Source organism: Mustela putorius, unplaced genomic scaffold (genome assembly GCF_011764305.1).
Source record: "Mustela putorius furo isolate JIRA1106 unplaced genomic scaffold, ASM1176430v1.1 tig00003867_pilon_pilon_pilon, whole genome shotgun sequence".
NCBI lineage: Eukaryota > Metazoa > Chordata > Mammalia > Carnivora > Mustelidae > Mustela > Mustela putorius.
Window position 1 is genome coordinate 25679656 of NW_025422019.1, and position 27907 is coordinate 25707562.

The 27907-nt window shown below is 37.1% G+C and overlaps 1 protein-coding gene across 9 annotated transcripts in view; it reads right to left on the reverse strand.

Moving 5' to 3' along the window:
- Positions 1-27907, reverse strand: part of GTDC1 (glycosyltransferase like domain containing 1) — a 414534-nt gene that overhangs the window by 262375 nt on the left and 124252 nt on the right. For all 9 annotated transcript variants that reach the window (XR_006602412.1, XR_006602410.1, XR_006602411.1 and 6 more), the window contains one exon: positions 26673-26876. Coding sequence is in view for 4 of the 9 variants with exons in the window: in XM_045066517.1 (XP_044922452.1) it covers positions 26673-26851 (179 nt within the window). In the remaining 5 variants the exon portion in view is untranslated. The remainder of the gene's footprint in view (positions 1-26672; positions 26877-27907) is intronic.

Sequence of the window (27907 nt, forward strand, 5' to 3'; positions counted from 1 at the left end):
TTTAACTTTGACTAAATTTAACTCTGTGTGGTTGGGAAATTAATGCCATCAAACTCTATTATTGTCACAATAAATACACTGGCAGCATGATGGAACTCAAATTTTAAAGACCAAATTTTCTAAGAGTAACATACATACGGTTATTCATCACAGCACTTCAGAACTCTCCTCCCAAAACTAACCCTCTTCTCTTCCATGACCAGATTTGTGAAGAAATTCACATCTTGCATGTACAGACATTGTGAAGAATCCTTTTTTAATAGGATATCCTGACAACATCTCTTCACCCCCACCCCAGACTTGGTAGCCTGACTCCAGCACAAACTCATCTGGTTTGACTAAAATCATTAAATCATTGCATTATTTGGCAGTGGTTTCCTCAAACGTGGCGCTTAGAGCTCATTGAAGCTCAAACAGTACAGGAAATGCAAATCATGCAAACCACCCTCATGATGGCGACGTACAGTGGCGTGATTGAGCGGCAGTACGCATGGCTCGTGGGCTGACCACATGAAAGGAGCCATTTAAAGACCAGATGAGCAAAAGCTGGGGTAAGTTAGAGAGTATGTGTGAGCTTCAAAGCTGGCAGAATAGCATCCCTATTTAAAATAGAAGGGGTTATTTATTATTATATTTTATTAATAACACCTGCCCCAGTTCTTTACATTGAAGAGACTACGTGCAGATAGAGTGAACATGCACCACACTGCATAATGTGGCCCAATCTTTGTTTTTTAAATCCCAGGTATGGTAGAAGAGCAGAGTACTTTCTATCAATTTTTCTCAAGATTTTCTACAAGTGTTCATGATTATTGGGAACGTTTCCTTTCAGTGAACTTAGAGAAAACAGATAATCCAGCAATGCCCTATATTATTTGCTCATAATTCCTAATTAATTACCACATGTCAATAAAATTAGTTCCTCCAACAAAAATAAGTAACTCTAATTCTCAGGAATTCTTCAACAAAAGCCTTAGTAGCAATTCAGAATTTGCTAGTAAGAAAGTATCTGAACAAGATTTACATAGCAACTGGAACAGAAAATGGCTATAGGAAGTTTTTGTTTACTTTTTTGGAACTCATTATTTTCTAGATGTTTCTAACCTACCAGAAAGTACAGAAAGTGTGACTGTTAAGAGAATAAATTTTATAACTCAAAATAATTAAAAGAAACATTCAATTCTATGTTCGCTTAGCATTATAAATTATTTTCCAAAGCCCTTTAAATATGTTATTTCATTTGCATACAGACTGAAAGACACCAAGAACTCCATTAAAGCCTTGGCCCCTTTAACCCCTTCCCCCTATAGAACCTTAAATGAGTGAAGGAGGAAGTCAGAAGTTTAAATTATATGGGGAAAAGGATAATGCTTCTGGGGGTCTAGAAATTAGAAAACCTAAGCATAAAGAGCCATGTGGACTAATCATTCTCTAAAATAGCTTTCTCATATAGGAGAAAGGTACAATCACCATCTTTTCTGACCACTTCATAGTTTCAGTTGAAAGGGAATGGCATTGTATTTAAGAAGGGATGCAGCGGGATGATACAGTAAGTGAGAAAACTATACACTGCAATACAAATATAAAGAAATACTGTACCTTCTGTGTGCCCCATAGCCAGGTACCACATTAGGCTCCTTATATACATTATACTAAACGGTTTCAGTACTATTTGTCCCTTTTTTAAAAATTTAATTTTGGTTTTTCCACATTCCGAGAGTCATTGTTTATGAATCACATCCAGTGCTCCATGCAATATGCGCTCTCCTTAATATCCACCTTATTACACCACCACCAGGCTCACCCAACCCCTTAAGAGGCAAGAAAACTGAGGCTCTGAAAAATTAAGCTATTTCTCCCAAATCTTATGGCTAATAAATGACAACACTGAAAGTAAATATATTAGGCTATACATGGATCTATATTGATAGGCTTGATAATTACCCACTGGGGGTCTGTATAACTCTTGATTAGCTATCATTTTAAAGAAAATCCAACACTAACACCTACAAAGTATAAGTAGAATTAAGTAATGAAGAATTTCTCTAACTTTTCCATCAGAGACACCATCTAGAAAGCTTAGATGGTTTGTATTTTGAACTGGCCCAAATTAATCCATCATGTCCACTTTCTTCTTAATTAATGCTTAACACAGGCAGGTGCTACCCTGTTTGACAACTAAAAAGAGGGCTAATAACCATAATTGCCTTTGAAGTCCCCAGAGCCGCTGCCTTAAGATGTTAAACATTGGATGGTATTAAAAAATTCTCACTGAATGCAATAGGAAGACGAAGGTTTAAGAACCTTCTGATTGCCAACTGTCCTCCTTTCCAAGCCAAGGAGAGCCACTTAAATGTACAGTCACTGACAAGCAAGGCTTAATTATTTATTTTGGGTTGTTTTTTTTTTTTTTTTGAATTGTCTTGTTTTTAGATAGCTTATAAAAGCCAGTGAGAGAAAAGAGGTTAGATTATATTTTAAAATAAAGTAAAATAGAAACTTACGAGCTTATAATTGCTTATATTTATAAAAAGGGAAGGCAAAGACATAAGAAAGGCAGTCCCTAGAAAAGAGCATGTAGTTACATACAAGTGACATGCAGGCAAAATGATTTTGTCAGAGCATCCAGTACAAGAAAGTCAGTCAGTCACAGAACCGACTCCACAAAAGGTATTCAAATCAATCGAGACGTGACACTCATTCACAGCTGGAAAAGCCATCAACGAGCCAAAGCCATGCCAGAACCCAGAAGAGGATGGATCAATACAGTAGACAAGAATACCACATTCCTCCTTCTGCCCTCAGCCCTGGAAGGCATCAGGGAGACACAAAACTTTGATTCATCTAGAGGAATTCTGATGTATGAGTACTATGCTGTAATCTGGAGGTCGGAGAATCGAAAGCCACCATTTACATCATGTCCTGTGTTATAGGAAACAGAAAAACGAGGCACCGAGGAGCCACAGACTCAAAAATCTGAAGACTGTGACTACAGTGGTTGGAAATCTCACCTTGTAAAATAAATTTAAAGTTGCATTCTGAAAGGAAAGTACTGATGTGGCCTGAGTCAAGAAGTAAAGTATGCAAAGAAGTGGATCTGAAAAAAATCTGAAATTTCCAGGTACGACTAGACTAATAAGTGGATTTGTGTGGGTTTTGTTTTCATTCGGTTTTGAGCTCATTCCTTTTCAAATTTCCCATGACAATTCTCAACAATCCCACTGTCAGTCTTTCCAGTTGGAAAATACACCTGAATCTGCTTTTCTTGGTGTTTGAGACTGTTTTCTTTCTATTTGCCTTCAGTGGCAAGAGAACAATATTGCTGATTAATTAAATCACCCCTTATCTTTGCTTTTAAATTATTTCAAATTCTTTCAGTATTTATTTTTAAGCTTGTTATCGATTTTTATCAGTGTCTTCTAGGTGCTATCAAATTTGCCACATTAGTTTCAAATTACAGAATTCAATACTAAACACTCAGGATCCACCCAGAAATGTCATCACCTACCCCTGGTTTTCAACAACTCACTTAACCTTTTCAGACCTCTGTTTTCTCGGATGGAAAATAACAGCAGTTTGATTAGAGGAGCTCTGAAGTCCTATGTTAATATCTGTCATGTCGTCTCAATGTCAGGTATTAATCTAAAAACACTAATTAATAAGAAAAAAGGAGGTATCACAGAAGACAATAATATCAAGTAAACAATAAAAATTTTGTACCTATCACCCAGTGGACAGCATCTATGTGATTACAGTCAAGTCACTCAAACTTCTTTGTTGCTTTTACCAATAAACTAAAGATAACACATCATCTTTTACATGCAACAAATGGGCTGTATGATTTTTTACTGTCCTAGTTCCAGAAATAATGACTATAATTTGCCTTACTGCATGCATATGACGGCACCAGGCAGTCCTTTATTTAGTAAAAATTTAGTGAACACCTAGCAAGTAACAGGCACCCAAAGACACAGTGAATTCAAGGATGATGGTGTACTGGGCTGCAGTGGGATGGTGGTGTATCAAAAAAGATACATTCAACTCCTAACCCCTGGTACCTGTAAACATGACCTTATTTGTATAGTCTCTGATGATGTAATCAGGTTATGTTAGGTCACACTAGATTAGTGTGGGCTCCATACCCAGTGACTTCTGTCCTCATAAAAAGAGGAAAGGAACAGAGAGATACAGAGAAGAAGGTCCTGTGCCCACAGAGTCAGAGATTGCAGTGATGCAGCAACACACCATGAAACACCAAGGATTGCAGGGAGCAACCAGAAGGTAGCCAAAGGCAAGAAAGGATTCTTCCCTTGAGCCCTTAGAGGAAGCACAGTCTTACCAACACTTGATTTTGGACTTCCAGCATCTAGAATTGTGAGAGAATAAATTCTGTTGTTACAGAGGCCTTGGGAAACTAATACAGAGAGTCACATTGATGCAATAAAAGATAGCCAAGCAAATTAAAAAGTTATTAAAAGAATTCCTGAAAACATGTTGTTTTAGTGAAACCAAACAACAGGTGACACCTAATATTTTTAAAATTTAAGCTTTCATGACACTGAAAAGTAATATTTTTGAATGAGATAAATTACGAGGCTACTATTTTAACCAACTCTACCAATTTGCTTTTTGAAAACAGAGAAACCATTTGGCTTCTGAACATGTCAGTTTCCTTTCCTACCAAGTAAGATTTGACATACTAATGTCAAATGTATAAGTAGAATTATGAAAAGTGCAAAGAAAATTAATGATATTATGCTGGGTAAATGTAATAACTGTACCTAGGTAGGTAGATAGATAGATATATAGATGATTTAGAAATCAGTAAAAATATGGATAAGGACTGAGAGTTATAAACCTCATGATACTGCAAGGAATTTTTACATCTTGTTTCTGTCCCATCCACAGACCAACTATTCAAAAATAATAATAATAATAATCTGAATACTTAAGTCACTCAATTAGTGGAAAAAAAGTGTAAGATCGTAACATTCCTTAAAAAAAATGTGCTCTGATTAAAAATTAGGATTACTAATATAAAACAGCAATCTGTCCAATTAGTGTTTTCTTTAATTAGCAAGAATATTTAACCTCTTCAATAAGCTTTTATGTGGACAGAATGTTTCATACTACTATAATTATCCCTCAAAAGTAACAAAACAAAACGGAAAGGAAATACCCAGCAAGTGAAACAAATCTAACAGAATTACTGAGTTATATTTATATTTATAATCTTGAACTGGTAAAGAAAATTACAGTAGATAATACTATTATTCATACTAAGTCCAGATAGTACACTTTAGACCAGCACTCTCAACCCTGGTTGCATACTAGAAAGACTTAAAAGGTCTTTAAGTATAAAAGGTCGATGCCCAGGGCCCAAGTATAGGCAGGGCTGCGCAGCACAGGCTTTCTTCTGCACAATGCCAGAGAGCATCATTTCTATAATGCAATGCAACCTATAAGATACAGAGGAAAACTAAGTGAATACAAAGCATTAAAGACACTAAATGAGCCACTAAATCAACAGTGATTATCATTCCTCAAATAAGAAGCATCATACTTCAGCTCTGTGAACACAAGGTAGCTATTGTTGGGGAACCATTCATACACAGCATCATGAGCATTGTCTGGACTCAGGGAGAGTGCCTTCCCTTTTTTTATGATATAATATGGTCATATTTATGGGAAATATCATATTTTAAGGTTAGAAATATTTAATGATATTAAGGAATTACTTAGGATTTTTATCAGGGTAATAATGGTATTGCAGTTATGTTTTATTTTTTAAGAAAGGTTACCTTTTAAAGTACCCAGTGAAATACATAGAGCTACAAATGAAATGTATGCAATCTACTTCAATATACTCTGCATCGGGAAAGGACTAGGTAGAGTTTAAATAGAACAAGATTTAGGCATTCATGCGTAATTGTTAAAGGGTTAAAAATATCATCATCTATTCCCTATATTTGTGTATGCATTTAAATTATTCTCTAAGGTGGCCATTCATCCATTCCCGTCAATCATAGGAAACATAGTATGCCAATGGTAAGCAAGTTATCTTGAACAAAATAAAGAATATACTTAAGATGGATAGAACCCTCCCAAGGAAAGGACCGGGTGGTCATTCTTTAATGACATGAGTAAGAATTTATTTGTTAGAAAAATAACTAGCAGTGACTGAAATCTTTTGATAATTGAATTAAGGCGATCCCAAGGTACTATTACTCATGAAAACTGCTGGGGGGATGGCTGAAGCAAAGGAAATCAGAACGCACCTTTTATAACAGACTAAACATAACATGGGTAGAATCATACCTAGAAAGTATGCATTCCAGGGACTTCATCTTAGCTGAAATAATTCAGTAAGTCACTGGATGCCAGGCTTTCTGAAGACCAAGAAACAGGGGCAGAAGTTATCTCAAATACAGTGAACTGAGACAAGAACTAGGAAGCGTCTAGAGGAGGTCTGGGGACCAGCTGTTCTCTGTACACCTCCTTCACACAGGATACAGGCTATCTTTCTCATGGCATCTCCTCCCTCTTGGCACCTGTTTTGTTTTCCCTTATCTATTTTTGCTTCCTGATAGTTTCTTCTCTCTTACAACTTCAGTTGGCATATGACCCATTAGGGTCCCTCCAGGTCCCACCTCAGGAGCCTTAGCCTACAAATCCTACCCCTGACTGACCCAGTTTATCTATATTTCTTCATTCAAATCCCCAAGAAAAGAATCCAACTGGCTTAAGTGATTTTTTTCTCAGAAGACCATGTCACAGCTTACATGCTTAGCTGTGATGTGGCTGTTTCTGGGTAACAAGCCATCTCATCCGCAATCAGCTGTAGCTATGAGGACCGGGTCATATCCAACACATGGTTGCTTAAGACCATCTTCTTTAGTGCCACGATGTCAGAAGAAGCATGCTGACTGGTGTCTAATTCAAACTGGGGATGTGGTGACAGCAGGATGGTGAAGTAGAATAGTGGTGAAGTAGAATAGATGGTGAAGTAGAATCCAAGGTACTAGAAACAGATGAAGAGAAATTTATGAGGGAAAGTTAAATTGGAAGAGAAGGCATTCCATGGTATCTTGCCCTATGTTGAAAGTGTATCCTCTACAGAAGAGAGGAATTCATGGTTATGTATATATGACTAAGAACCTGAGTTGTATACCAAGAGGTAATGGTTCTAATCAGGGGAAGGCAGCAAAGGCTACCAGCACAAGACCTGTCAGAGAAGTGATGGCGAGTAGCAGTTATGGACTTGAGCTACTGAGTCACAGAGGACTAGGCTGGATCTCATTTCTACCACTTAGTTGCTTAGTGTTTGGAATATACTTAAACCTTTTGGCCTCAGTTTCCTTATCTATTAAATGGTGGTAAACAGATGATTATAAAAGCAAAAAAAGATAGATATACAGTATATTGAATTGAAATGTAAGCAATTTAGGCCTTTCTTTGGTAAGAAAAGATATTAATAGAGAGGAAGGGACAAGAGGATGGTCAAATTGATGACATTTCCAAGACAGACAATGACAAAGTTTTCAGTGATGTGAAGGAACACAGTAAATAAATGAAAAACAAGGGATGAATTGTGAGGGTATCCTAATATGGCATGGTAGAAAATTCTCAAAAGGGCTACAAAGGTCACGCAATACTCTCTGAAAAGATACAGTGATATACTCTTCCTACAAAGCAGACCGTGTAAACGGGTATCAATGCCAATAGGTGAACCTCCAGGGATCATAAGTTGTTATTATTCCTCTACTGTTCTCTTCCTTCATCATAATCTGCACACTTCTAAAAGAGTCCGGAATTTAATACCTCATAGAGAGTTCATGTCTCACGAAACCAACTTCTCTCAGTGCATTTGTACTCTCAAAAGTTTTTCTGCCAGTAAACTAACAACTGGTAACCATTTTGTATATATTGCCATCGCACCATAGAGAAAGAAAAGTCTCAGCATTTCCATCTTGTAGCTCCTGTTTATCACTTCAAGTTCTACCTGATGTGCTTTAAACTCATTAAACTCCTATCTTCTGCTACTTGAAAAAAAATCCAAAACAGAAAAGTGAAAACCACTAAAGTAGATATTTTATTCACTGTGCTGGAAAGTTAATTACATAAGAAGAGATCTGTAATTATACAAAAGTAAAGCATAATATACATGCAAACATTTAAAAAAAGTATTGAGCAGGAACCATACGCAGGGTATGGGTAGAATAAGAAAACAGAGAAGAAAAGAAAATAGGGAGCGTATAAATTTGTAAAATATGTAAATCATCTGCTAAATAGTAAAATCAGCTAGCCTTGTCCTTCTGTGTATCTCTTAACTGTAAGTAAATATGACTGAAACACTGCACATAGCAAAAAGTATAGGCCTTATAAGTTTTATCAACATTCCTTAGTATCTTCATTATTTATTCATTAATCCAACAAATATTCACTGAACACTAAGAATTAGATCTTGGGAATAGTTGTGAAAAAGACAAAGCCTCTGCCCTCAGGGAACTCAGAAATAGTAACAAATGATTTCCTGCCCAAATTTATGATGATATTTGTTTCTAAAAGTTCAAGGAAAGGACAATATTAAATATCATAAGACACCAAAGTAACCCTAAAATATACTTTGGATATTTGCTTTTGAATTTCACTTGTTCAAAAACCCATGAGTTAATTATCTGTTACTTTATAGATTTTTCTCTTTTCCCACTCACCCATTCACAGACTGGCCATTTCCACACCATTCTTAACAGTGTCCAAGTAAAATGGAATTGGTGATACTGTCTAGCAGTGTCAAAATCTAAAGCATTATTAATAGCTATTCAGAATTGTTTGTTATTTAGTGAGCTGCTCTGATGAAATGTTGGAAGTGAAAGGCCAAAAAAAAAAAAAAAAAAATGGGTGGAAAGAGGATTTCGAAGGATCCAGAAGGAAGGAACTGAAAAGCAGCCTTGAGAGTAGTTGGGAGTGTTGATCTGAGTTTTACTCCTTTATGAGGTATAAGCAGCAATTTAAATAGAATGCCTAAAAAAAGTGGGTTGAATGAGTAGGCTAGATGTCACTCTGTGCAACAGGCCAGTCAAATGCTTCTCCGATTCTCCTGAAGCACCTATTACCTTCATCCCCAATTCTCAAGGTTAAAAATGCGTTCAGAGATGTTTGAAAGAAATAAGAGGGAAAGCTTATTTTTGCAGGAAAAAAAATACAAAACTAATATTCATGAGGTCTCAAAAATGTTATCTATTAATAAAAAGCTTTTGACATATTTAAGTTTTAAAGATATTTTCAAACTAAATGATCTCTGCTAATATGGTAGCCAGTGACACAGCTGACCTAAAATGGCCATTTCTATTGAGAAAAAGAAAAGAAGTTTTTATTATGTTTCCTAACATTCATATCAACTTCAAGAAAAATATTAGAACATCTATGTCCACTTATCTAAATTTTCGGCAGTTATGATGTTCAGCTGTTATTTTTTATTAAAACTAATGTAAAAATTCTGCATGTTCCGATATTCACATAATTCTTTTCCTTGGGGTTTAAACAAATAGATGAAGCCATATATGTGAAATAACTACTTTGTGTTAGAAAGTCACAATCATTTTATCACTGGAATAGGAAATGCCACTGTTCCATAAGAAAGCACCAAGGGTTATCACAACTCTAGATCCAGGAGACAACATTATACCTTGTTTTCTCTTTAAGAACACTTTAGTCATTACTCAGTAAGGATGCAACTGAACAACCTTCCATTCTGCCTTTTTCATAAACAAGCATTCTTTCAATATACATTCAAATCAAGTACCTAACAAAATGCCTTATAGAATAGGAGTCATTACACAAATGTTAGTTGAAGAAAATGAAGAAATAGTGAATTATTAACTCACTTTTCCAATTACAAAAATATAAATCTGACTCTACTTTAATTATCACTACCCACTAAAATATTTCATTGATTGTTGTTATTTAGCTATACCTCAAAATTGATACCAGAAATGCAAAAACTGGAGGCTAAAAATCTACAAAAAATACTTCCTCTACAATTTCTTCCTACTCTCTCACTATATACCATCTGATGGAAGAACAAATGTGGCAGCATACTGTGGCTTTGGGCCAGATACTCTTCAAACATTATGTTTCTATTAAAGAACTAATTTGGGGGGGAGAAAAAAAATTAATTTGGGATACCTAGGTGGCTCAGTCCATTAAGCGTTTGCCTTCAGCTCAGATCATGATCCCAGGGTCCTGGGGTCCAGTCCCACATCAGGCTCCCTGCTCTGCAGGGAGTTTGTTTCTCCCCCTGCTTATGCTCTCTCTGTCTCGCTCTCTGACAAATAAATAAAATCTTTAAAAAAAAAAATTATGTCATCTCTCTTTACTTATATTTTAAAACAAATAAATTTGTCATCTCTCTTTACATATATTTTAAATCAGACAAACTAAAGTCTAGAGATTGAATAACTAAAAAAAAAAAAAATACTCAGAGAAAATCAGACACACAGAAGAACAGTACAAATTCTACCTAAAACTGTTCAAACTTTACAATAATATCTTACTCTTGAGTTAACATGATATTCTTAAAACATTATCTCATTTGATCCTCATAACAAATCTTAAAGATAAACAGGAAGAATATTATTTGTAACTGTCATCATTTTGTAGATGAAGATAGACAATGAGTGATTTGCCCTTATGCAAGTGAGCAACTGAACTAGGTCTTGAAGTTGACTCCCCCGACTTCTAGTTCAGTTCTCTTTCCCTCTTTCAGAGCTACTCTGTAATACTGTCTAAATGGGTACAAAAGAGAAAATTAAAACCCATCATATGTTCCTAGGAATGCCCAAACATTTAAGGAATTCACATTGTGGCCTAATATTTGTGTCAGAATGAGTCAATATACATGTGCCTAATCTGTAGTTTGGAGCTGCAAACACCACAGCAGTCAGTAAGGTAAAATAAGTGGGAGAACAATGGACAGTCCATGTCAATAAAAACCAGAAGTCCCTCTTGGTTAGGTGTGCTTATCAGCTGAAAAAATATTGAATGACAAAATGAAAAGTAAAACAGAAATGTAGATAAAGGTTGACAAGTACAGACTAAATATTCTAAATTGCAAATATGGAAATACTGATTCAAATGGCACCTTGTCATTATACTCTATTAGAAGGAATATTTCAGGTGACTCACGTAGATAAACTTGGAGAGAAGGGATTTCCCCGTCGCCCCCTACATTTTAAAAAGTTAAAAAAAAAAAAAGAAAAAGAAAAGAAAAAAAAAACAGAATACAATGTATTACTTTAGAGATTACCTACAATTTTCCTAACATCTGAGACATCAAGTTTATAACTATTTAGATCCACCAAAAACTTAAATCCTTAAGTAACAGAAGTGTTAACTTCTTTGCTATAATACAGAAGAGGTAATAATAGAATGTAAATATCTGAATTCTCCAAGTTTTGACATCATCAATAACTTAAGGGTTTCTCATCAAAAATGACATTATCCAGTGACATCCTAAAATGAAATAGCTGAGAAACATCGATGATGTAAATTCCTTAGTTTCTGGGGGCTGGAAATGCTAGAGGATGCAACAGCAAAAATGAAGAGCCTTTTCTTTAAAACTTCCTTTTTCAGTAATTTTCTAAAAGGCTGGTCTTCACCACAGCTCCTCTCAGCTTCAGACATCTAATTACAAACTGCATTTTTAATAATGGTTAATACATGTAAAACATATGCATGCTGCACATATTAAAAAAACAAAAGTTTTCTGGAAGCTTTTTTCCAGGGGAAAAAAATAAAGAAAACTCAGCACTGCTCAAGTGGATCACTACCATCTGCCAGCATTTTATCTAAAATAAAAGTGATTGAAAAAATACAAGTATTAAGATCAGGTTTCCAAAGCACAAATGTTTTCCAGGTAGCTCGATTCTAAAACTGCCACTATTCCTACTTCTTGTGTAGATGCCTATGTATGTGACATCTTTGTTCTCCCATTTCTAAATACCAAAATCAGACAACGAAAATAATTACTTACATAAACGCTACTTACCTAATAAACATTACTCAAATTTCAGAGCAAACATGACCTCAATTCTGAACCTCTGTTTCCCTTGGTTTTCTTATAGTTTTCAAAAAATAGTGCAGGGGCGCCTCGGTGGCTCAGTGGGTTAAGCCGCTGCCTTCAGCTCAGGTCATGATCTCAGGGTCCTGGGATCGAGTCCCACATCAGGCTCTCTGCTCGGCGGGGGGCCTGCTTCCCTTCCTCTCTCTCTGTGATCTCTTCCCTTCCCCCCCTACTGTGATCTCTCTCTGTCAAATAAATAAATAAAATCTTAAAAAAAAAAAAAACAGTGCAAATAAAATAGGACTATCATTAAATATCTTTGGACACCTGGCAAAAATAAGAATACTTCTATTAAAATGATTACATAGCTCTACTAATCGCTCCTTATGAACTCCCGAGTTACAGTCTCTTCATTTCTACCAATTGCCAAGTGTCAAGGACTCCTAAACCTTCACAGCAATGGCACTAAGCTACTGCTTGGTTTCTTGGCAACAATCCTCTTATAAAATGTTATGTATAGAAAAACATTTTTCTCAATAAAAGTGAGTTGATGTTTTTCTGTTTGAAAAAGTTACAAATTCCCTTTGAGAAAATTGAAGAAACTCAGCAAGGTTACAAAATGAAAGCTAAGAATCACTACATCTGAATGAAAAACCCAAAATAAAAATGCTACACACACACAGAGACACATAAATAATAAATGTCTTTAATATAATCAGAATTCATGAAATTTTTTTTCACTGTATTTAAAAGCTTATGATGAAAGGGGGAAAAGTGACAAAAACTAGCTCACATTCTTCCCCCACTTACATTTTCTGAAAATCTTGGAGCCCATCAAAACAGTTTGTATTACAAATAAATAAATATCTCAATCTTGGATATACAGAGAAACTGTGGGCTAAAAATCCCCTATAGTTCATATCTACTACTGTACTAAAAGATAGGTTACTAAGTGTGGGGGATTTCCCTAGAAACATTTTAGTTTATGACTGCTTTAGAAAAGTTGACTCAAGTGAACATTGTCCAAATACTACTAAAAAAAATAAATAAAAACCTGAAAGAAGGAGTGAAAAGAAACAGAACTATAGCCAAGAGATGAAATTTAGTTCCTAAAGCATACTGCCTTATTCACATTTTTATTATTTGTGACTGGCACACAGGATATATTCTTCAAATGCATGTGTTACCAGTTCAGACCACTGAAAAAGAGGCTGGCTTTTCTGAACTGGATACTAAGTAGGAGAACAACCACAATTTACTCATTCATTTTCATTCTGAGATCTAGTATAATCTAAGAATGCTAAGGAAGCACTTAATATCTGATTCTAGTGGGGGAGAGAGGGGAAATAACTTTGAAAAGTTGATACCAGGTAATCAATCATTTCCTGATTATTTGTGACTATATGAGATATACACACACATGCACATATATGTATATGTCATATGCATTATATATACATAGTATTTAATTTTAATAGAAAAAGAGCAGTATTACATTACATTTTTAAAGAAAAGGAAGTTTTGCTATTTTTAAGTACATGGAGTAACTTAAAATGCTGCCAAAATAAACCGACTGATCCAATTTAATGGGCTAATAGGAATGATTTACAATTCGCAAAGCTATTTTAAAAATAATTATAACCACCAAAGTAGTTTAACTATGATCTCTTAGACTAAATTAATTTGTATCTCAAGTTCTTTTCTCACGGACAAGACAAAGATAAACTTCAGTTCAGAGCCTAGACAAATTTTCTAACAATGAAATGAAATGAAACAAACAAAACAACACAAATTCTTTAATTTTTTAAATTTTCAATTAAAGTATAGTTGACATATAATATTAGTTTCAGGTGTACAACATAGTATCTCAGTGATTAGATACATTATAAGATGTTCACGGCAGTAAGTCTATTACATTATTATTGACTAAATTCCCTATGCTGTACTTTTCATTCCTGTGACTTACTTATTTCATAACTGGAAGTTTTGACCTCTTAATCCCTTTATCCATTTCAAAACAAATTTCATTCATATTGCTAGGTCCTTGGCTACTTTCCATTCCTATTATCATTGTTCTTCTTCAGAAACTATTTCTCCATTAGATTTTAGGATCCATTGACCATTTCTACCCTCATCCATGGTCTCCATTACTACCATGCTATTATAATTGTTCTCTGCGCAGTTTACCTTACCTCATTCCCATGTATGACTGTAGAACTCACCATGTTTTTGCCTACAAAGCATTGTTTATCCCTCTTCAAATAACAGCAATATAATTTCCCTTTTGCTCTCTGGTACTCAATTCATATGGTTTGAATTGGGTTGACCCCATTTTGGCCAATCACAATATTAAGGGCCTCTTGCCAAATTCACAGCTCAGAGATCACGTGATTTTTTTTTTTTTTTTTTTTTAAGAAAGTCATTTCAGTCAATCTGGGACTTTAGTTAGAACTGCTGAGAGAGGTACTCTCTTTCAAAAAGGGTAACTAAACTGGTACAATATAAACTTAGCTCTGGGGGAGATCCATATGGAGAGAGGCTGCTCCAGAATACAGTCAAACCAGACGAAAGCAGAGACAAGAAGATAAAAATGTCTAATGATATCACTGACTACTGGATCCAGCAGTGCCTAGAGTCAACCACTCTGGAAATTTCAGTTATATGGTGGCCCAAATACATCTTCCTTTATGTTTAAGTGATTTTGAATTGGGTTTCTATCATATGCAATAAATAAAGTTCTATTATGTGCAATGAATAAAGTTCTGCAATAAATAAAGATACTCATAGTCTAAAGTATCAGCTTCTCAAATTATTATTACCCATGAATTCACAGGTATACACAAATTAGACGAAATCTGCCTTATCATCCCAAACTGACGTTCCATAACTCCTCCTACCTCAGAACATGTTCATACTAAACCAAGATTTTGGAGATTACATTTTCCAACTTTCCCTGCATTAGTACCTTTGTACACAATGCTTCCTTCTCCTATAGCACTTTTATATTTCATCTCCATCTATCAAAATCTATAACATCCTCTTAGTTGTACCTCAGAATTTGCTGAATGAGAAATAAACCCCTTCCTCTGTCTTTCCATGGTGACTGCTGCCCTCACTGCAGTACTAACTATTCTGTGTCAGTTCTACAGTGTTCAGTGTATGGGTCCAGTGTTTAGTGTCCACGACCTGTCGAGACAGACAGTAGCATGAAAAGGCAAACAATCATAAAATGCTGAGGCTGGAACAGGAGTTCCAAACTAATAATAAGTCACATCAGACAGAGCGACTCCAAAGACAGAAGCACTACTGGAAAGAATTATTCCCCAAAAGTCTCTAAAGATAAAAGTTGAAAATTCAAGGAGATACACAAATAAGATGAAATAAATCCTGTATTAAATGAAGCTGTGGTTCATAACAAAGCTGAATGAGAGAGACTACAAATTAGTCTTTCTTTTTTCTTAGAAATTTATTTATTTATTATTTGGGCGAGAGAGTGTGAGTGTGTGCAGAGGGTTCACGGTGCTGAGAAGCAGACAGAGAGACAGAGACAGAGAGAGAGAATCCTAAGCAGATTCCATGCTAAGCACAGACCCCCACATGGGGCTCCATTCCAGGACCCAGAGACCATGACCTAAGCCAAAACCGAGAGCAGACACCCAACCAATTGAGCCACCTAGGCACCCTTGAATTTGTCTTTTGTGTGAAAATTTCTCGATCTCTCTGTTTCTTAAAGATTTTATTTATTTATTTGAGAGACAGAGAGAAATTGAGAGAGAAAGAAAGCACAAGTGGTGGGGAGGAAGAGGGGGAGAGGGACAAGCAGACCGTGCTGAGCAGAGAGCCCAGTGGGGCTTGATCCCAAGACCCTAAGATCATGACCTGAGCCAAAGGCAGATGCTTAACCAATTAAGCCACCCAGGCGACCCAAAATTTCTTGAATCTTGATCTTGACTTTAATCCCTTTTTAATGACATCATGGAACTCAAAAGATTAAGCCAAACTTTCAGTTACAAGTGAAAAAAAAAATAAGATTATAATGTTAAAAAATGACTTTTCCAAGGCTAAACAATTAATTTATGTCAGAGCTGAGATTAAAACCCAGGACTGTTGGTTTCTGTCGTATAATATGTCATTTCTTCCAAACAAATGATTCATATTCTCTTAGTAAATTCTTTTATGTATATGTACATTTAAATATATATATAAAAAAACACATACATATACATATGTATGTGCTTTTTTAAAGAGCATTTAAAGATTCATTCTCGGACAAGTTCTAAGCCAGAAGCTACAAACACAATGACCTAAACAGATCAGCTAAGTAACATAAACTTGAGAAGCACATTAGAATAAAACAATGGCAACTAGTTATGCTATTGTGACCAATACAAAGAATGTCTATCTGTCTAAAAGTATTAAAAACTTAAAACTGCTTAAGTAATTGCAGTGGCCAAGCAAAATATATCTTTGGGCCAAATTCTAATCTCTCATTTATCCCATAGTTTCCACACTATAAATTAAAAGGCCACACTGTTCATGGGTGGCCACAGCTAAAATTAAAAAGCCTTAAAATACAATCATGTGAAATTTCACAAAATATCACAGGTATACTCTAGATTCTATAAAGTTTCCTGAACTGAAAAATATTTTTTTTTCCTAGAAACACTTTCATACAGGGGAAATTCCAGAAAATTATATTTTCTTTTATCAAAATTTACATAATGGACAATGACTAATTTCACCATATGATTAATATAACCCATAAAAGTAAGTGAGTAAAAATGTATGGAATTCCTTATTTTATAAATAAAATAAAACTGAGGCACATAGGCCCTTAAATGTCTCTAAGCGGTTCTGTGTAGAAGAGGTGATAACCCGAAACACAGGAAAGGAGGAGTGCCCAAAGCAGGAAAAAATTAGCAGTTTAGCAAAGTCAATTACAGCCATATTTTGTTTGTGTTTTCAAACACACAGGTATAGAATCATTCATTCAACCATATTGACTCAATAACAGCTATCTACAAGGCAGCATGCTAGGCCCTGGGTAAAGAAGACAAATATGCCACAAATCATCCTAAAACCTGTGGCATAAAGAAAAAGGGGAAAAAAAATCAAACAAACAAAATAATCATGATTATTATAATAATAATCATTGTATTATAATGATGTATAAATATTATATCATTTATATAAATGTTTATATTTATATATTTATATTATCTATATATAATATGTTATATTATATACCTAATATGTATATCTTTTATATATTATAATATAATTTATATAAATGTTTATATATTTTATATATTTATATAAATAAATATATAATAATAATAACTATAATAATAATCACAGAGGAAAGAAAAAGAACACAGAAACACGATGGCTTGGTTTTGATATGGTAGTCAAGGAGGGCCTCTCAGAGCAGGTGAAATGTTAGCTCAGGCTTTAAAGAGAGGGAAAAATAAGCAGAGGGTCTAGGGAGGTGGCATGAAGTAGTGTGGCCAGCTAAGAGACCAACAAATATTGAGAAAACCTGAGGCAGGAAAGACCTTGAGGTTTCAGAGCCAGTGAACCAGGCCCCCCATTACTACTAGAGCAGAACAATGAGATGACCGGGGTGGAGAGAAAGTTGCAGAGATGGGCAGGGCCCAGCAGACACCATGTGTAATCTGGATTTTTACATACACAGTACAAAGTCACTGATGGTTTTCAATCAGGGATCATTTCCACAAGGCTCTGAGTGTTAGCAAGTGGATAAAGGACTAAGCATCCTTTCGGTCAACAGAGTTTACTAAATGCTTACCATGTCCAAATTTGCCACGTTTGGTTTGACATTGCCAGTGTTAGTTACTGTCTCTAATGCAAAAGCCCTTAATCAATGTTGATGGGAAAAAAGAAAAACTGGAAACCAACTTGGAAAAGAGCCAAAAGATAATTAGTCTGGGGGGTTTCTGGCAAAACTACCCCACGCCTAGTCCTCTCCATTTCATATATTTGGTCACTTGGAACTTCTCTTAAAATGGGGTAGTGTTACATTTTTATTACCAGCATGAGACAGTGAACATATAGGAATATAGGAGAGACTGTTTACAGGAAGAAACTCAGCAGAATATAGGATTCTGTTTAGGAAGATATAAAGATGAATGGGACATGAATGGTCTTGTGAGCACAACGCCTGATTCAGTTCCTGCCTTCTGCGTACAGTGTCTCTCTGTAGGCTGGCTGGTCAGGAGACCAGCAGGTCCGTCATGTGAGTGAACCACAGAAGACCATAAACAAAGGACAGTTGGACAAAAATTAGTCATTCAATGGATAGGACAACGTGTCCAAAGGCAGCTAGGAAGCCACACTGGATCTCAAGGGAAGAGGCAAACGTGAAAGCTTCCTTAAGAGGGGAGACTTTGAAGAAGGGTAGCAGAGTATCCGTATCATAGCTCTATAGGCTCCAAACACAGTAAGTCTGAGACCAATACCTGTGCACACCCTAGACAGTGCCATAGGCAGAACATCTTGTCATTGACTAAGACTTTAGTAACAGCAGAACTTTCTCAAATATAAATAAATTCAAAAAAATGTTGGGATGGAAATACAACAAAAATGCCTTTCATTTCCTAATGGCTTTTTACATGCCGTGGAGATAAACCCTAATGAAGACACTCAAGACCTAAAAATAACTAGATTAGAAGCACTCTAAGATCAGACTCACAGTTCGGACTATGAAATAAGCACATTGCTTCCAAAAGCAAAATTATGAAGGCCCTAACCCTACAGCCAGAGCTCCTTTACACAATAGTACCTCTTGTACCCATCTGGGGGTGTTGGAGATTTTCTGCCTTTTCCATTTCATTCCTTAAAAATAATGATTTTTCTCTCCTCTGTAAAGTGTAATAATAATATTCAGTTTATATTTTAAAATAGAGCTGTCAAATTTCAAAGGGTAAGTGTATGGGAGATTTACCCTTAACAATCTTTTAGATGCAGAGTCTCTTCGAAATAATGTCATATATGTATATATACCTTTACTTGGGGGTTACAAACTCTTACGTGTGATTTTTTTTTTTAATAAGCTAGAAGAGATGTGAAAAATCCACTCTGCCCTTGAAGTTGCCCTGCCATGCCTAACTCCTTAGAACCAGTGGCTTCACAAGGCATGCTACTACCAACACAAACACTTCTGAATTAGCAGCTTGTGGTGAGAGTAACTAACAAACTCCACAACAGGAAAAAAATTTTTTTTTTTCCTGACAGTGGAATATTTTACTTCCCAAGAGCACAGACAAAGGAATATCAAGAAAAGTAGAAAAAGATGTAGCATGAGAACCAAACTTCAGGAATTTCAGTAACAGGGTTAATTTCCAGTTTTGCAGTGAAGAAGTCGCTAGAGTAATTAACAGTGGTCATTGTGTGTGTGCACATGTGTGTGTGGATATGAAGGAGAGAGAGAAGAGAGTGAGAGGAAAAAGAAGCATCCAGAGGCAGAGAGACAGAGACTGACTGAACGAGTAGTTCTTTGGTTTGCGGGATCATTCTCTCTCTGTAGTGTAGTGGTCAACTATGTTTTCAACATAAAGTCCAGATGGCTAAACTACAGGCTACTCTCATGCAGAAGATATTTCATTGAGAGGAAATATTGTAGATGAAGCTCTAAGCGCTATGCAAATTCTGGAAAGTTCTGGTGTGCACTGTCTAGAGAGGAGAGCAAGGCTGATAGGAAAACAACCCAAAAGAAAATCCCGCCATTAGGCAGCCTATTATAGGGAAGCCGGTGAAGTGGGCAACAGTGGTGGGGAAGGTCGAAACCAATTCTCATAAACAGAACAGTCCCATATTGCTGAGATTATGGGATGCTACATTGTACCTACTGACAGTATTATTTACCTGGTGTAGGAACATCATCCAAACCCCAAGTATATACAACTGGTAATGCTATACAGGAAGTGAGCTAGTCAGTACTGGAATGCTGCCTCTATCAAGTTCATAAACCAAGTAGAGAACTTCAGGGTAGACCCATTTAAGGATAATGTAGGACTGAAGGTGAACATCCTAGAGAAAGTTAGGCTTGTATTCATGAACATACCCTGTGATTTTTATATAGCATCCATTGTTTGTCTTTTTTATTTGGATTTCAAAAGAAGAAAATTCAAATGACTTATAATTTCTATGGCCAAAAACTAAAGAGCAAATGCCCTGAGGAAAAAATGGAACATCACAGAGTCCCAGACCTAGAAAGCCTCCAGGTTTCCAACCTCCCGTCTCCAACAAGATTCAGGAGCTATAATCCTGCTCAAGATCAGAATAAACACACACCCACTTCTACTATTAAAATTCAGTCATATATTTTTAATCAAGAGGTACTTAGGCTTAATCCCCTTCACTAGTTTATTCTGAGTGGGCAGGGAATTAAGATAGCATAGTGATTAAGAGCATGGGCTTATAAAGAACATTGTATGGCCTCTGTAGGTACCCAGACTTGAACTCCAACCACATACCCACCACTGGCTGGGTAACCCATTGCAAATATCTTCACTTTCTAAGCCTCAGTTTCCTCTTCCGTAAAACCAGAAAAACCATATCGAGCTTCCAGGATTGTAGAATATCTACCACATGGTAAGTGTTCAATATGTTAGCTATTATTACTATCACTTACCCCCATGAAATCCTGCTCTGGTTACTACAAAGATGTCGAATGACTGCCCTATCTACACAAAACTTATCTGTAAACCCACTTACCTACAAATTCTTATTAAGTCGTCATTTACTTTTATACTCCCAAATATGTCAGACACTAATAAAAAGGCATTCTCATAATGAAAATAATACTAAATTATTCAGAAATGCATCTTTTAATAAAAGAACTTTTATGATTAAAATATTAATATGTTATTCAGAAAGTTGTGTTTTTCACAAAAGGTAACTATTCAAAACATGACATAACTATCAAGTAAAGAAAAATTTATATTACTAATCTACGAAAGAACTGTTTCAGAAACCACCACCTTCTGTATTAATTCACCTGTACCCACTAGTTTAGCCATACCTTTATTCACAAGGGCTAGCTACAAACAACAAACATGCATAGGTAATTCATATCAGCTAAAAATGTTCATTTTCCCAAAGAAAGTGGCATTCAATGTTTCACAGGGAATTTAAGAAGGAAAAAAAATTCACACATTCCTTGAAAGAGAACCTGCTTAGTGAAAGGCCACAATCACGAAACCATTCAAGACTATGGGAAATCAAACAGAATTATCAACAGCCACATATCACCATAAGCTCAGGTGCCTCCTTAGCGCAGTAGGCAGCGCGTCAGTCTCATATCACCATAAGCTCTAATTTCACTGTAGGCGTTGCTTGATCCAACTGAACTGTCCTTCAATTTAACTCCTATCCAACTACTTGCTTTCCTTGCCCCTCTTTGGTCATTAAAAAAAAAAGCGGGAGGGAGGAGGTTGGGGGAGAGAAGGGGGGCTGGGTAGGGAAGTAAAAGGTATCATAACGATAATCAGCATTTACTAACAGTTAAGACTTGTGTGGGTACAAGAAACAGAAAACCCAGAACACCAGGGACTCAATCTCATGTAACTCAGGTTTTGAAAGAGGCAAGGAGACCCCAGTGCAGTGAACCAACCCTGCTTAGACACCCAGCCTCAGTTTTGTAGTAGGTAAATTTTTAGCTAATGCATGATCTTTAATCACTATAATTCCATTCAGGCTTTCTGCTTCACTTTTTTTAAAGGTTGTTTCATTTTATTTTGTTTGACAGAGAGAAAGCAGCAAGGGGAGTGGCAGGCAGAGCAGGCAGAGAGAGAAGCAGGATCCCTGCTGAGCAAGGATCCCTGTGGGAGACTTGATCCCAGGACCCTGGAATCATGACCTGAGCCAAAGGCAGATGCTTAACTGCTGAGCCACCCAGGCACCCCTCTGTTTCATTTTAAGTGAGGTTTTGTAAGTTATGTTTCTCTAAGAAATTCGCTCTTTTGTCTAAGGTTTCATCTCTATTGACATAAAACTATTAAGAGCATTTCCCCTTTTTATTGATCTGTGCCATATCCACAGGTCTACGGCTACATAATTCCAAAAATTATTTGTGCCTTAAAAAAATCATGCCTGGGGGCACCTGGGTGGCTCAGTGGGTTAAAGCCTCTGCCTTCAACTCAGGTCATGATCCCAGGGTCCTGAGATCTAGCCCCACATCGGGCTCTCTGCTCAGCAGTAAGCCTGCTTCTTCCTCTCTCTCTCTCTGCCTGCCTCTTTGCCTGCTTGTGATCTCTGTCTGTCAAATAAATAAACAAAATTTAAAAAAAAAAAATCATGCCTGTGTTTATCCATTTTATTATCTCAAAGTAACTCTTAGTTTCTTCATCTCCACTTTCATTTGCTTTCACTTCACTATTTTTCACTCTTTTTACTCCTTCCTTCCCAATACTACTCCTAGATTCAAGTAAGAGGGTCCTTACTCAGGGTCACAAGCTTTAGAGGGCCTGTATACCATAAGTAAAAAAATAATAAAAATAAATTTATTAAAGATGATGTGGCTGTGACGGTCAATTTAGATACAACCTGCATTGTGATATACAATATGCTCATTATGATTCAGTCCTATTTTTTATTATCTGCTGTGATTTCTCCTGTGACCCAGGAGTTATTTAGAATTACGCTTGCACATTTTCTGACTTACAGGGTTTTTAAGGAACCTTTGCTAACGATTCCTCTCCTGCACACACACCAGAATGATTTCATCCAAGGGGCGAAGATCATTGGTGGAGGGTTGCTCACAGCCCGCTGCGAGCAGGGCAGAGCAGCTGCTTCCTCAAAGAGCTGCACACGCGGACACGGAGAGCTGGCCAGGGTGCTGTGAAAGGGAAGGTCGGAGGGATACGGGTGGGCACTGACCTCCTCTGCCATGCTGAACTTCAAACCACTGTTCTCTGCACTCTTCCATTGCTGTTCTCATCACCTCCTTTCTCGATACCAATAACATTGTCTAGCACCTTAGTTTCTGTCACTGAAAATGTCTTGGAGAGGTTCCCATGAGAGCACACAGAAATCTTCCTAATTCAGGTCAAAGCTGTATGATATTTCATTTCAGAATGTCACCTAAGTTAACCGGTCCCCTTTATGAAAATAGGCAGCCAGAGCTTCAACGCCAGCTACCACTCTAATTTCCAGATCCTTCTTCAGATCCTCTCTTACTTTGCTTAGCTATAGACTTAAAAGGAAAGTTGTTGGGGTGCCTGGGTGACTCAGTGGGTTAAGCCTCTGCCTTCGGCTCAGGTCATGATCCCAGGGTTCTGGGATCAAGCCCCGCACCTGGCTCTCTGCTCAGCAGGGAGCCTGCTTCCTCCTCTCTCTCTGCCTGCCTCTCTGACTACTTGTGATCTCTCTCTGTGTCCAATAAATAAATAAAATCCTAAAAAAAAAAAAAGGAAAATTGTTACACTTTATAAATCATTCCTAGAGATGAGAGGTTTTCAGGTGACTAGGTAGCTCTATTGCCCAAAATAGAAGTCAAATCCAGGCTCTTTCCAGCCTTCCATCAGCCATTTTTGGCAGCCCAGGTAATGTGTCCTCATGCTGTCATGTCATGGTTGTGGACATCACAACCACTGTCAAATGCAGGAAAGGAAAAATGGCTTCCTCCTTTCACAACTAAAAACAAAACAAAACAAACTTTGTTGGAAGAACCCCCAGAAGTCATCCACTTAAGTCTAATTTGCCAAAACCTAGTCACTAACCAGCACTAACTGCAAGGAAAGCTGGGAAAATTGGGCAGAGATCTGGATCATAATGACCAACTCAGGTCAATCATGCTTCACTCCCAGGGGCTGGGTACTTAGCCACTCCAAAGACAAGTGTGATTCTGTTAACAAGGAAGAAGGGCTGTTAAGTGGCCAATGATCAGAATCTGCTACAGTACCTCGGATGGAATGAAAAATATAATTGCAAGCTGCTGAGAGAGAAAAAAAATGATTTTAAGTAACAGTGATTGTCTCAGCTCAGTAAAGAAAAAAAATGAGTGAAATATCTTTGATGCCTACTCTAGGTAGGTATAACTAAGAAAGTCAAAATGCTAATCCTGGGACAAATGACTCATACATTTCAGAATATGAAATTTAAGGCCCATCCTCGAGACATTTTTCTGCATTTTGTGGTTTCCAGAAGGGGAAATTTTAATATAACCTCAGGAACAATCATTACCAACTACTTTTGGGAAAAATAACCCGTGGAGCTTTTGTAATCTATGATAAAATTAAATAGCTCCAAATGTGACCCATGATGTATTCTTCTAGCTACCAAAATAAAGCAGAATCGGACTGAGTAATTAGGCTGAAGCATTTATTCTGTTAGTAATAAAATATTTTCTGCATAAGAAGCTCAAGACAATAATGACTGTATGTACAGAAGCTGAGAAAAATAATGTGTTTACCTATGTTCATGGTCTCTTTCATCAGACACAGTCCCTACCTGTTCCGAGTAATTTTGCATTGTATGTAATACTGGTGCTTTCTGAATTGTGATGATTTCATCTCCCAAGTGTACAAAGAGAGTTAACTATCTAAGAGGCAAAAACTCCTCATATCTTTAGAAGTCTCCACGGAGGTCAGATTTATCTGGTATAGCAAAAGACTTTTCTTACACTTCAATGTGGGGTTGAGTGAGCATATTTTTTTAACTCTGTAAGTTTTCAAGCTGTTGCTACTTTTCCAAAAGTATTACAAAAGAGTAGATAAGTTATCACTGGTCAAATATAACTCTGGTTCAACTGGTGAGGTATATCTTTTAGTGAAGTCTGATTAATCTGCACAGCTTAGATGACCGACCTTGAAAGATCTTACATACCACTGCTGGGCCTTGTAGGTTGTGACTATCAGAGAGTAAACCTTTACAGCACAATCTTACAGCAATCCACCTCCCCAGGAAGACTGCTTCAGCAAACGCTGTGATGTTGATCCTCATTGCTTTGGGCCTCACGAGCAGTGGAGAAGCCATTGCACAGGAGGGTTTGCACACATGCTCTCCACACACATACGTTTGTGACACAACAATTTCATGCTGAAAAACTGCCTTATCAAAATGAAATCTAACAGCAGATAGAGAAACGGCTCATTTCAATGTTCAAATCATTGTAGAAATGCATTATATCAAATAACGTTAAATGAAAACATGTCATAGAGTCAACGGGATCACTTGACCCTAAGTAAGACAATACATTTGGTGCCATGATACACAATTAAAAGAGTTGTGAAAGCAACTATAAACAGTCATATTATAACATAGCAACAGTCTTATCATTGCCCTTAGAACTTTTATATTGATATACTCATTGAAATTTCTAATACTATCCATCAACCATATTCACTTAGTGATATCAGAATATAAAACATTAAATTATGGAAGGGAAAATACAGTTTTGATTAGAAAAATAAATTCTTAATATGCCCCCAAACAGAATTTTACCTTTATAATCCCAAGCAAAGTGACCCGAGTGCTCACTGCTATTCCACCTGATCATCCGAATATTCAGACATGATGCATGGTTTTCATACATGAAATGGGCTATTCTCTGAATCCCCCTTATTACTCTGAAGAACAGTAACCTACATTTAAATCCCAAGCTACTGTCTCCCTTGTGACTGTTCCACCTTACAAGCAGCAACAGATAGATGCAACTGCTGAAGGCATGGTGAGCACGGCAGCCCACAACGTGCCCTGTCTCCAACAATCTGTCTTCCCTATCCATTATTAATAGTGCTGCTTACACCAATGCCGTTCTACACGGAAGGGCCCCAGAATGGAAAGAAGAGAAGATCTATATGACACTGGAGGATAACCTCCCACAGTTTACCAAGCAGGAGACACAAGACAGTTTATACCAACAGAGAATAAAAAGATCAGGATGTTCAGTACTCTACTTGTTCCCCATCGAACGTCATCACTATTTCTCATTCATCTTTCTAGTCCCAAAAGAATCTCTACTGGGTACCCCTAGTTCCCACTTCCTAACTGATTAGAATTCAGAACTGACTCCTATGTGCCCCAAATCTATTCATCCCTGAAGACTAAACAAAGGTTGACCAGCTCTAGAAAGCCACCTCCACTTTGTCACAGTCAAAATTAATTCTTCCATTTTTCACGCTCACTTTGCACCTGCAAGTCCATCTCTACCTCAATAGTCTTTAAAGCTTTAAGGGCACAAACCGTGGTCACATCTGCCTTTTCAGCCTTAGCTCCTGGTGCAGAGCAGACACAATAAATTAACCAAAAATAGCACACTCACTACAAGAGACACTGGAGGTTATGGAACAACACCAACAAAAAACGTGCCCCAAATCAACTCTCCTCTGAGGCCAAAAATGTCATCCACACCCACACACATGCATGTGATACCATCACAAGACAGATGAGAGAAGGCTTTTAGGTTCTAAAGGGACCACTGTTCTACCAGCCAGCTGTCCTCAGAGTGTAAATGAACTCTCCTGCTCTGCTGAGTCTATTGTAGCCATACTGACCAATGCCACAGCTGGCGAAAATCTCATAGATGCCAACAGAAGCAACACGTACAGTAAAAACAGGCTGCAGGTGCAGCCCGAGCTCCAATTACCTGTACTGCTCACTGACGGGAACGTTCTGGGAGAAGTATAAAGCCGACGTCCGTGCTCTCCAATGCCATTTCTTTGCAGGCAGGGTATAAAGGACACAGTCTTCCAACTCTTCTTGGAGCAGATCCACCAGCTGTTTATGGGACCCTCCATAGAACGCCTCAATGATGAGAAGACTCATGGGCCCTTTCAAGCCTTCGCAGATTCTAAATTATAAGCAAAACAATATTTTTCCAACATATGTATATATACGTGTGTGCATCAAGACTTTCTAAAATAACTTAAAATATTACACTCAGAAAGCAAATAATTTACAGACGCTTAATTTTTTAAAAATATGCTACATCCCACTTTTTTTTAAAGTACCAACACTTAGGGTTTATATTTTTGTAATCAGCATTTTTCCATCATTTGTGTTAACAAGAGGAAATAAAGGACGCTTATTTTTCGAATTTGTTTTCTTCTTGCCTAAGATTACTTCCACAATGACTCAGGTTTTTTTCTCCAGCCCCAGGAAGTTTAAAACCCTCCCCTGCTGTGATCATTCACTTCCTGGCTGGAATGGCTGGGACCCAGACTCAGTAACCAGGGAGTGGCTTGGCCTGGAGCTCTACTACTCTCAGACAGTCACTGAACTATCTCCTAAGACTTCCACTCCAAGAGCCCTTTGTTTGTAAGACCCTATCCAGTTTAGAATTCTCTGATTCTCTAAGTGTGACATTCATTCATCTTTAAATTCACCAGCTATCCCTGCCCCCAGAGACTCCATATGTAGAAAGAAAGCACATTCATATTTAAATCTCAAACCTCTAATGTTAAAAATCTTAGGATACAATTTCTTGAGACACTGCACATACCCTGACCACCTCCCCATTATCACCAATTTCCCACCTGCAAAGGAAAACCCAAAAAGGGGGATAAAGCCAAATGCCTATGAGCCAGCAAGGTTTCTACAACCTTTCTTTAAACAACAATCCCATTAAGAGAGATAAAGTAATGTTTTATTTAAGACATGTTAGGGTGCTGGGTGGCTCAGTTGGTGGGGCAACTCCTTTTGGCTCAGGTCATAATCTCAGGGTCCTAGGATTGAGTCCCTCATCGGGCCCCTTGCTCAGCAGGAAATCTGCTTCTCCCTCTCCCTCTGCCCAACCCAGTTCCCCCTCCTCTCTTCTCATGTTCTCACTCTCTCTCTCTCAAATAAATAAATAAAGTCTTAAAAAAAAAAATAAAGACATGG